The sequence below is a fragment of the Sabethes cyaneus genome, chromosome 2, assembly GCF_943734655.1.
Source record: "Sabethes cyaneus chromosome 2, idSabCyanKW18_F2, whole genome shotgun sequence".
In the NCBI taxonomy this organism is placed as follows: domain Eukaryota; kingdom Metazoa; phylum Arthropoda; class Insecta; order Diptera; family Culicidae; genus Sabethes; species Sabethes cyaneus.
This window is the reverse complement of record NC_071354.1, coordinates 22,692,886-22,704,595: the sequence shown is the minus strand read 5'-3', so window position 1 is coordinate 22,704,595 and position 11,710 is coordinate 22,692,886. Positions and strand designations below refer to the sequence as shown.

At 47.1% G+C, this 11,710-nt stretch overlaps 1 protein-coding gene across 1 annotated transcript; it reads right to left on the bottom strand.

Moving 5' to 3' along the window:
* Positions 1 to 235: 235 nt before the first annotated feature.
* Positions 236 to 11,132, bottom strand: LOC128735180 (elongation of very long chain fatty acids protein 4-like). The gene is made up of 4 exons (XM_053829675.1): positions 11,072 to 11,132; positions 10,415 to 10,608; positions 598 to 841; positions 236 to 537 (listed from the first exon to the last, which is right to left on the bottom strand). The coding sequence occupies exons 1-4, from the start codon at positions 11,130 to 11,132 to the stop codon at positions 236 to 238; spliced, it is 801 nt and encodes a 266-aa protein (XP_053685650.1).
* Between the last annotated feature and the right edge of the window lie 578 nt (positions 11,133 to 11,710).

Genomic DNA, 11,710 nt, shown 5'->3' with positions numbered 1-11,710 from the left:
TGCGCTGAGTTGAGCCGAAACCGAACGATTAGAAAATAAATATTTATTTACTAAACAGTAATGAGCAACGGTTCACGTCATTCTATTGTCTAGCATTTCAATCGCACATCCGGTGATTGACTGCGTCAATTGGATTCAATAATTTACATGATAAAGTTGCTTTACCTGTCTAAACCTAAGTTATTTAAGGAAATCTTGCTCACCTTCTAGGAAGGACCCTACTCTACTTTACTGTTCATGCTTTTTTGGACTTCACCACGTACGATTTAATGTAGAAATCGGTGAACATGGCTAGAATGAAAATCGCCTGCCCGAAGCCGATCCAGTGCCACAGCTGCGGAAAGCCACAGTCAATTCCTAGCAGGGCCGGTCGGCCGAAGTGAATTCCGAGGTGAATGAACTGCAGCAGCTGCATCCGGGTGAGGTACATCTTGAACCGGGCTGCCAGCGGGGATTTAAAGGACGATAGATAGTAGTAAAGATACATTACTGCGTGGACTAAAGTGTTCCATAGGCCCAGCAGGAAGATGTGACCACCTAAAAAAGAAATCCAACATTAATTATGCAAAGTTTCAGGGCCTGACATTAGGTACCAACCTGGTACAAACAGTACTCCACAGTAGGTCATCAGAACCATAATGGCGTGATGGTACACGTGCAGGAATGACACGTGCGATTGTTTCTTGCGCAAAACGAAGAACATCGTGTCGGCCAGATCCATAACCTTAAGCAACAGATAGGCGTAGGACAGGTACATTTCTTCGTAGCCATGTCGGGTGGGGGAATAGTTTACCGGTTGGCAGCTGTACGAGAAGTCAGTTCGTCGAGATAGAAGATAAACCTAAAGTAAGGAGGTGATAAATCAGTAATGTTTGTCAATATTTTTGTGAATTTTGATCCTTCATTTTAACAGTGACTTGTTACTGAGAAAATACGACTCACTAAGGAAATATTATCTTTATTTCGCAATTCAATTATCGAAACGAACAAATGAAAACAAATTGTCTTTAGAAAAAAAAAACCCGTTACTGTCATAAGGCGGATCTGGCGGATTCTAGCTTTAGTTTACACAAGAACCTTTGATGCATTCAAGCGATCGGCGGTTGGCTAGTTGTAAACATCTACATCTACATTGTACTTGAAAATCATACGAAGACTCTCTCTGTGTTGACATATTGTACTTACGCACTGTTGAGGTGATAATCATGAAACTGGTTTTGAATTTTCCTCTATGATTCCCGGTGTAAGTGTAATTTTGTTGCACCCGTTTCATTCAAAATGCTAAATGCTTTGGAACCATCGACGGATGCAACATAACGGAAATAGTGTGCATCATTGCTTTGCTAGCGCCATACAGATTGTTAGCTTTTTGGTAGATCCGGTTTACGGAACGTACGTTGTTACTCTGCTTACGGAAATGGTGACATTTGGTCACGTGATTAGGTGCACGTAGCTTAAGTAGACATTATGTCTACTGGTTTGTAGCTGGTAGTAAAGCTACGATTGTTTATACAAACACAGGTCTTGTTATTGTTTTAAAAGCAACAAGACAATAAGCATGCATAAACAGTTTTTTCAGCGAATTTTATATAGTGGATGAATGTTTAAAGATTTCATTCATGTTTGGCCCAAACTTGCCCAGTGACTTCGCAGCAAGCTGTCGGAGTGCAGGACAATACTCGGGACTAGTGCTACGATCATATTGACTCTAACGGCCTGTCTCGGCCGAGATTCAAACATACGATGGCTGTCTTGTTAGACCAGTTAGTCAGTGTTAGTTACTTCTCTGAAGGCACTCGATTTAATAAATTACTAGTTCATAGTTTTAGCATTATTGTTTAGTGCGCAGTTGTACTGCCACAAACTCCATAGAAAATGGGAATGTTATGCAAGTAGCGGTAGTGTAGCTTGTTTGTTAAAATTTTATCTTGTGCGTTTTCTAGGAAACTCAAACGATGGAAATTCCTGGCCAGGAATTTGTCCTAAACGTATACTTCATTACGTCTCATAATCTATCCTTGAGCGTGTTTTGCCCTTCAGATTTTACTTTATTGTACGATCCGGTACAACTTTTACCTGGAAAAGCCGCCCTCCTCTTTGTAGTCTGGATATAAAATTGTGAATTTCTTGTCTTGTCTCTGCGACTCTCGATGATAATTTCGTTTGAAAAGATCTTTCACTTTCAAATGAACTTTAGGTTCACCTGCCTTTGTTTTTATGCTACTTCCGGGATTGCTGTTGATGATCTGACATTCTTCAAATCGTACTTACTTACTTTTGCTATTTCGGCGATAATTCGTTTATTGTTTATTTACCGTGCCGAATTCAGGAGCCGTCTCCACGTTTCTAGATCTTTGGCTGCCACTCTTTACTTATTTACTTAGTTATTTAATTGGCCTAACGTCTTACGACAAGACCTGCGCAGTATAATTTCTCCATCTATTTCGGTCCATGGCAGCTGGTCTCCAGTTCCGCGGGCACCCAGTGCTCGCCAGATCTCGCTCCACCTGGTCTTGCCACCTCGCTCGCTGTGCCCCTCTTCGTCGCTTGTTCCTACCGGATTTGATACGAAAACCATATTTGCAGGATAGTTGTCCGGCATTCAAGCAACATGTCCTGCCCCTGCCCAACGTATTCGTCCAACTTGAACCACTTTCTGAATACTTGGTTCGCCGTAGAGATGCGCGAGCTCGTGGTTCATTCTTCGCCTTCATACAGCGTTCTCTTGCACTCTGTCAAAGATGGTTCTTAGCACCCGTCGTTCGAAAACTCCGAGTGCTCGTAGGTCCTCTTCTAGCAGTGTCCACGTTTCGTACCCGTAGAGCACAACTGGTCTAATTAGCGTTTTGTACAGCACATTCGGGGGTTGATCGGCCACTACCCGATCACCCGCTTCTGCATCTCGCCCATCACTATAAAAGCTGTTGCCGCAGCTCTGTTAAATGGTATGACCATCTCTATACGTACGTACCATCGTTCCTTTCCAGCATACCATCCTGGCCGGTTAAGGCCCTAACCCAGCGAGGTTAAGGTGCTGAACAAAGTCGCATTCGACTTTGCGCGACTCCGTATAGCCAATAAGATGAGAGCGGGAACTCTTATCCCTACCTCCACGCGGTGCCGGCCGGGACGCAACTGGACCTAGGGTCGACCAAATACCAGTCTTTGGTTAAACCCTCAGTTATGTGCTAACAGAGGAAGGGGGGCACGTTGTGCTTGCGGGTAGCGTGGCGCAGTGGTGTAAAGAAACGTGCGGGGCTCAACTCCTATAAGCCAGCTGCGGACGCCGTAGTGTCCTGTTAGAGCTCAGGACTTTAAACGAAAAAGCCGGGTCAGGAGTGCCGTGGGCACATTAGGATCGGTTCCAGGAAGATCCTAATTATGGTGTACTGGACGGGCGGGAAAAACGTTTGGATTCGGTGCTATAGGGCTGACGGCTGTGCTATTCTACTACCTTAGGTAAGGAAGGGTGGTACTTTCCCGAAACGGCGAGTAGGTTCAAAGCTCGTCACTCACGTCAAAGTGCGGTGGTGTAGGCTCAGATGATACATTCCTGACTAACGCTGATCGGATGCTGACATCCCTGCCCCCATGAAGGGTAGGGGGAGTGTCCCTAGCCATGGCCTTCCTGCTTGCATAGATCACCATGGGATCGGCGACTACACAATTACGAGTGGAGATAGCGGCCTAGAGTTGGGACCCATAAGTATGGATAAATTTTTAATTTCCACTGAGGACACGAATGCGGGTGCTTCTGGAGGCATAGATGATATCTTTGCCAAAAGCAGCAAGCTGGCGAGATCACCGCCGGCAAAGACAGGTTGCCCCCCGTTATCGGGGGCGCAACCCAAGAAGGGAAGCCAGCCGAAATCGGGGGCACAGCCCAAACAGGGAAGCTTCCCAAAAACGGAGCGATACCGAAAAGGAAGTTGACTCCACCAAAGTCTAACACCCCAGTTAGAACGCCGGTGGCTACCGCTGTTAGCTCAGCCAAGAGGGCGGGCGACAGCGGTAGGAACATGTCAACGGAGGACGTGGTGCACCCTCTTGAGGCGGGAGTTGGGCTTCCTCCAGCCAGTAGCAAGCTGGAGGAAGCCAAAAGGTTGGTGGACCTCGGTCCACCTCGACATTAAAAAGCCGGCGGTGAGCCTCCGCTCTACCGTCATAGCTGCCGAGGTGGAGAGGCAGGAGTTTCTGCAGCGATGCGAAATCACAGAAGCTCGGGTCATAGCCGCTAAGGCTGTGGCCATGCCTAGTCAGGCGCGTACGCCGCTTGCCAAGCGCAAGGCGGCTACGCCCGACCATGGACCAACGCTGGTGGCCAAGAGGCAGCGGACTTTGGCTCGCGCCTCTACCAGCGAACGTGCGGAGGCGGTCCCGGACGGCACCGGGACCGGGGAAGATGAATGGCGGGTGCTTAGGCATAAACCGCCTAAACCGCCAAGGCCGAAACCGTGCGAGGCTGCGGTTGCAAAGTCAAAGCCAAGGCGTGTCCATAAGGGCGACGCCTTAGTAGTGAAGCTGGCAAGTAATCTGTCGTACGCTGATCTACTGCGTAAGGTTCGGGTGGACCCCAAGTTGCAGGAGCTTGGGGCCAACGTCGTGAAGACCCGCCGAACCCAGGCCGGGGATATGCTCTTCGAGCTCAAAAAGGACCCAACGGTCCAGAGCTCGAATTACAGGCAACTGGTTGAGCACTCCCTGGGTGAAGCGGGCCAAGTAAAGGCGCTGTCGCATCGTGTTCTTGTAGAGTATAAAAGCCTCGACGAGATTACGACGGCAGTTGACCTGAACGATGCTCTGCGGGATCAGCTTAAGATTGATGTGGCACCCGCAGACATCCGGTTGCGGAAGGCATATGGAGATATGCAAACCGCAATCTTAAACGTGCCAGAGGCAATCGTCAACAAAATGTTGGCGTCTGGCAAAATTAGGGTGGGTTGGTCAGTCTGTAAACTTGCGTCGAAACGGCGTATCGAACGCTGTTTCAGGTGTATGGGCTTTGGCCATCGGGCAGGCAAGTGTAAGGCCCCCGATTGGTCTAAGCTGTGCAGGCGGTGCGGTGAAGATGGCCACTTCGCCAGGGGATGTAGCAATCCCCCCAGGTGTTTGCTCTGCACAGCCGAAGCGGGAAATAAGCATGCCACAGGTGGCCCACTGTGAGCGGCTTATAGGAGGGCTTTGCAACGATAATGGTGCAGGTTATACAGATCAACCTGAACCACTGTGAGACGGCACAGGAGTTGCTTTGGCAAACGGCAGCCGAAACGGGGTGCGATATTGCCATTATCGCGGATCCTTACCGGAACACCCGGGGCGGTGCCAACTGGGTAATCGACAAGGAACGGATGGCAGCGATTGTCGTGATGGGTAGATACCCGATCCAGGAGGTGGTTTCGTCCTACCAAGAAAAGTTCGTGATTGTTGTGGTCGATGGCGTCTGCATCTGTAGCTGCTACGCTCCACCTAGGTGGTCGTCGGAGCAGTTTGACCGGAAGCTAGACGTGCTCACCGACGAACTCACGGGCCGCAAGCCCGTTGTCATTGGAGGAGACTTCAATGCTTGGGCTGTCGAATGGGGTAGCAGGTGCACTACCCCTAGGGGACAAAGCTTGCTGGAAGCTCTGTCCGAGCTGGATGTAAGTCTGGCTAACGTGGGATCCGTCAGTACCTTTTGTAGGGGGGTACAACAATCGATCATCGACATCACCTTCTGCAGCCCAACGTTGGTTGCCAACATGGGCTGGAGGGTGTCAGATGAGTACACGCATAGCGACCACCAAGCTATACGGTACACGGTTGAACGACGGAGGCTACGGCTACGCGGGTTGAAATCGACAGGGAGGAGGTGGAAAGTGAAGTCCTTCGACAAAGACCTGTTCGTTGAAGCACTCAGTGCAGAGAGCATCCGCTCGAACCTGAGTGGTCGTGAGCTGACCAACGTCCTAGTACGGGCATGTGATATCACTCACTATGCCCAGGACGGGGCAGCCAATGAACGGTCGTCGCTCGGTATACTGATGGGGTGATACCATTGCCCAGCTCCGTTCCAGGTGCCACAGAGCGAGAAGGCTAGCGCAGAGGGCCCGGACCTGTTCCTGTTTTCAGGAGCTATGCCACGATGCGGATTCAAACCCCTGGGGCGGTGCATACCAGGTGGTGATGAAAACGATGAAGGGTACATCCGCGCCGCAGGAAACCTGCCCCCAAAAGCTGAAAGTCATCGTGGAAGGGCTCTTTCCGCAAAACGATCCAGTTTGGTGGCCTCCGACCCCGTACGGTGAATCGAATGATGTCCTCATTCCGGTTACGAATGAGGAACTCATCGTAATTGCCAGGGGTTTAAAAACGAAGAAAGCGCCCGGTCCTGACGGGATTCCGAACGAGGCACTCAAAGTGGCGATCCGAGCATATCCCGATATGTTTCGAGAGACGCTTCAGAATTGCCTAGAGGGATGCGAATTTCCAGACAAATGGAAAGTCCAAAGATTGGTACTGTTGCGAAAGCCGGGGAAACCGCCTGGTGATCCCTCGTCGTACAGGCCAATTTGCCTATTGGACACGTTAGGCAAATTTCTAGAGCAGGTAATCCTAAACAGGCTTACGCCTGTGGTGGAAAGTGATGTCGGACTGGCAAGCACGCAGTTTGGCTTCCGTAAGGGGAAGTCCACTGTAGACGCCATAAAATCCTTGGTGGAGAGGGCCGAGAGGCCTATGAAACGGAAAAGGCGAGGCGACAGATATTGTGCCATAGTCACAATCGATGTCAAAAACGCCTTTAACAGCGCTAGCTGGGGTGCAACCGCGTTAGCGCTGCATAGGATGAGGGTACCGGATCATCTATGCAGGTTGCTTAAAAGTTACTTCGAGAACCGGACGCTAATGTACGACACGGCGGATGGGGCGAAGAAGTACAAAGTGACAGCGGGTGTTCCACAGGGTTCGATTCTTGGCCCCACGCTTTGGAATGCCATGTACGATGGGGTGCTGAGGCTCGAACTACCCACTGGGGTCGAGATCACTGGCTTCGCCGATGATATCGTCCTTACAGTGGTAGTCGAGTTTCTAGAGGAGGTGGAAATGCTGGCATCGGACGCCATAAGCATAATAGTGGGTTGGATGGCGGGCGTCAATCTACGATTGGCCCATCACAAGACGGAAAAAGTGATGATCAGGCTTTAGAGGCCAAAATAATCGTTGGAGGACAGGTGATTGTCTCCAAACGAAGTGTGAAGTACCTGGGTATTATGGCAGACAACAGGCTGAACTTCACCAGCCATGTGGATTATGCTTGTGGTAAAGCGTCAACGGCGGTTACTGCGCTATCCAAGATCATGCCGAACGACTACGGTCCTAGCAGCAGTAAGAGACGCCTGGTGGCCAGCGTTACCATGTCGGTGCACCGGCATGGGTCCCGGCTTTGGAGAGTAAGCGCAATCAGGCATGTCTGAACAAGGTGTTCAGGCCGTTAGCATTGCGCGTTGCGTGCGGCTACCGTACCATATCGTTGGATGCGATTGGGGTTATTGCAGCCATGATTCCCATATGCATGCTTCTAGGTGAGGATATCGAGTGCCATAGGCAGAGGAACGTCAGGGGCGCTAGGGACAGAGTTAGGCTGGACTCTGTTAGGCGTTGGCAGGCGGAATGGTATCACACTGAACACGGAAGGTAGACCCATAGGCTGATCCAGAACATATCGTCCTGGATTGGTAGAGGACATGGTGAGGTAAACTTTTTCCTTACTCAGTTTCTGTCGGGACATGGATGCTTTAAGAAGTATCTACATACGCGTGGGCGGGTATGCTCACCCTTTTGCCCCGTTTGGACGGTAGCCGAGGAAACGGCAAAGCATGTGATTTTTCACTGCCCGCGTTTCACGACCACTCGGCGGGAGATGCTTGCGGTCGTTGGGGAAGACACCAACGCCGACAACATTGTGCAGAGAATGTGCGCTTAGCAGCGCGCATGGGGTGCCGTCGATAGGGCGGCAACGGTGGTGATAACGAAGTTGCAACGGCTAGAACGTTTGCAACGACAGGGCCTGACATAGCTTAGCTAGGGTCAGTAATGGGCTGATTGGGCAGCCCAGGCCCTAGGTGAAGGGTAGTGGCGGTATGAAGTGACAAGGGTGCTGTGTGAACCCACACACGCAACGTATAAGTCGGAATGCTTAGGCACGTCCTCCCTCCTGAAGTAAAACCTAACGGTAGTTCCGGAAGGGGTTCTGGAACGGGCAGCAGGATAGTTTTTAGTAGGTAAGCGCATGTTGGCACCATATGAATCCTATTCGGCACCGTGAAGGTGCTGTCTATGAAGATTTTCTCCTTGCATAAACAATACAAAAAAAGCATACCTCCTGCAGCGCTACGATGTCGAACTTGCGGCTCTTCACTTCTTTAGAAAGCACATGGGTACTTCCGAGGAAATTTAGAGACCGACAGTTCCATGTTCCTAATTTCCAATCGTTAGTCCGTTTTCGTCGCCTGGGTCTTTGCCGATTGTTCCGATTAGAGTTATTATTATTACTTATGGAGTCCATTGCTTAGATTTTTTTAGTGGTTCAGGCTTGCAAAGCCCGCCACCAACCCCGCAGTATCGCCGGAGGACCAACGCAGCTCGAAGGAGCCCTCCTGCCTTGTCAGCATAAGATCTTGGTTTCCATCGGGGTTGGTTACCCGATCTCCACCGAGGTTGCTCGTATCCCGGCTGGTACCACGAGGAGGTAGGGGTAGGAGTTGCTGGGTAAGAGGCTGTGAACCACTGTGGGGTCTATTTTATGCCCAGCCCAAGCAGGAGCGAAGATCAAATAATATCAAAATGTGTTATTGGAAATCGAATAACTCATATCAAAATTTCGTCTTGTTTTGGCTGACATAGTTGGTAAAATAACAAAAAATCTTATCAAAATTTTACTCCTTTAAGGCCACAAGAATAACTACTTGTGTTATTTGAATAACAAAGCAATAACATAACTGTATTGAGAGTTTGGAATAAAATATTTTAGTATTATTAAGGTATTGAATAACAAATGCAGTAGTATATGAGATATTAAAAAATCATTTTATAAAATATTTATAATCTAAAATCTCTTTAATCAGTAAATAAAAAATGTATGAATTATATCGAATGTCATTTTATGGCCAAAATAAGATATAACAAAATCAGTTATTAAACTCATCTTACAACCACTGTTTTAAATATCTGCTCAATAACAAAATGTGTTATCAATGTATCTCCATATATTTTCAATAACAAACGATACTATTATAACACAGTTTGATATTGTTTTTATATTATTTTGCTCTTCGCTCCTGCTCGGGAGTGCACAAGGCACCGATGGTTCGCACCACCCAGCCGTTTACCATCCATTATGTATACCATTATGAATTATGATTATGATATTTAGCAAAAAAATGCAAAAAATCAGTGGAACATCAGGATTTAGCGGATTTACTTGACATTGCAGAGTTAGAGTATTTTTGAATATTTATTATAGCACAGAACACAAAAGCAGAGAGTACCGAATAAATAGAAAGCTGGCGTTTCTGGACCTGCATTATTTTATAAGGCAAACGACGATTAATAAAAAGTGAATAACTGACAGTGAAAATCGGTAGTACATTAAAAGCAACGAACCTATAGAAATTATGGGCGGAAACAAAAAATTTACTGGTAAAATTTATTAAGCCAACATTTATCTCATGGAAAGCAATTCCGAGAAAATTATTATGCGGCGCGGCCGAGCAGTGTATTTGCACTAGCAATTAATACAAAGTTGAGAACAATTAGACAAACAATGTCACAGTATAGCGGGCTTCTCAATCAATGAATGTTTGCAGTACCAGAAAAAGTGTACATACCATTATATATCCGGTTGAAACATTGGTTTGTACAATAAACAGGAAGTAAAATTAGGGAACGTTTATGTGTGGGCAGGAGTGTAATTTTCTGTATAGAATCTCTCGAGACGGAATCTATCAGTGCTTATTGGTAGCTCTTGATATATTTTTTAAATTTAAATTTGTTTTTCGAACGGTACATTAATTGACCGAGGTTTAAACTATTTTAGTGCAAAGGCTTAAAATTTAGAGCAATGTTACGCATACTGACTATAGCCGTATCACACGGCAATGACATCCAGTTTGATTCCCGGTCAGGATGAGGATTCAATATTCAAATAAAGACGATGTTCAAAGAATGATCTCATCATTTTGCACGACTGTTTACTAAAGGCACCACTAATCCAAAATAATGTTTTCTTTGCAAAAATAAACATCGCACATTTTTGTCACTTCATGTGCAGCACCATGTTACTGTTCGACTCGTACCATTCTGAAGCGCGCTTAACGGTCATAACTAAAAACATTATCCTTGGATATTGATTGAAAGATTAACGCCGATAACCACTCACCTCCGCTAGAAAGAATGCACTGTTCGCCGCAACCTGTACTATATTGTATCCTCGTATGAGAAGCCGCAGGTCGTAGGGTTTCCGATTCTGCATGAAACGTGGTCCAACATTCAGCACCGCCACCAGATAGATCGTCACAATCGCCGGAATCTGCCAGGTTGAGTTCAACAGTGGGAGATCGACGCTGCGATTATCTGCAACAAGCAGAACATAGCACTGTTCACTTAATTTGGATTTGACAATTTGTACTAAAACTAATTTGTTTTGTAAGCCACTCTCACGTTCAATTTCAACATTATCTTATCATACATCCTTAAGCCTCCCATTAACCGAAATGCACTAGAAAAACTACGCGGAAACTGATTTTCATGCAGTTTTTCGTTTCTTGTTGCAGCAAAGGCCAGATCATTGTCCCACAGCCGGTCGTGTTCTTGAACTAGGCACTAAAAGCAACTTTTCGCTTCCTTTCCCTTTTGGATCAAGAAGCAATAACAATCGAGATACTGCATCTCGACTTTTTGTTTCTCTTCTGTCGCCACCATCTGCCAGCTCGCGGGCTCGACCCGACTCGGCTCGGAGCAGTTGGTGGACAGTCGATATGCAATTGCAATTGCACTTCGCGCTGCAACTGCGCGCTCGCGCTCTGCGGGGACGCACCTCGATGATCCACTATAAACTGATTGTAGCCATGGAACAATTTCTGCAGCACGTATGCCATCCTGATTGCTGGTTGTTGCAGTCAAGAGCCGCCTATTGTTGTTGTGTTATATATTATTCTTGTGTGTATGGAATTGATCTTGCACTTCAGCTCACTAGAGAGGGTCTGCACTTTTAAGTAGCTTAACAGTACACAGTACAGGGCAGCTGAACTACTGACGCGGCACTGAGGTGGGCTCACTGTCGGGCTGCGGCTTTTAACGAGAATGTTTACTAAAATTGGACGATTTGTTTTGGGTTTCAAGTTCATTCTGCTAGTAGTACTGGTGGCGAATGTAATGCAGCTGTGTACCGACCGTTGCATTCCACTTCGGATATGGAAGTCGAAGTGGGTTTTTGAAGGAAATGCGTATGGCTACCAGAAAAAAAAGTGTGCGTAGTCTCTGATAAGAGGTAGTCGAGCATGTTTATTTTGCAGACTGTTGCTTAGGCGGATATATTTGGTAATAAAAGGTTTTTTTTCTACTTTGTTTATGATTTATGAATTATTGCTCTGTTTTAAAATTTGGACAGATGTAAGAATATCATTTTGTATTACTAACACCGGAGCAAAACTTCGCATGGTATTTTATTGTATCA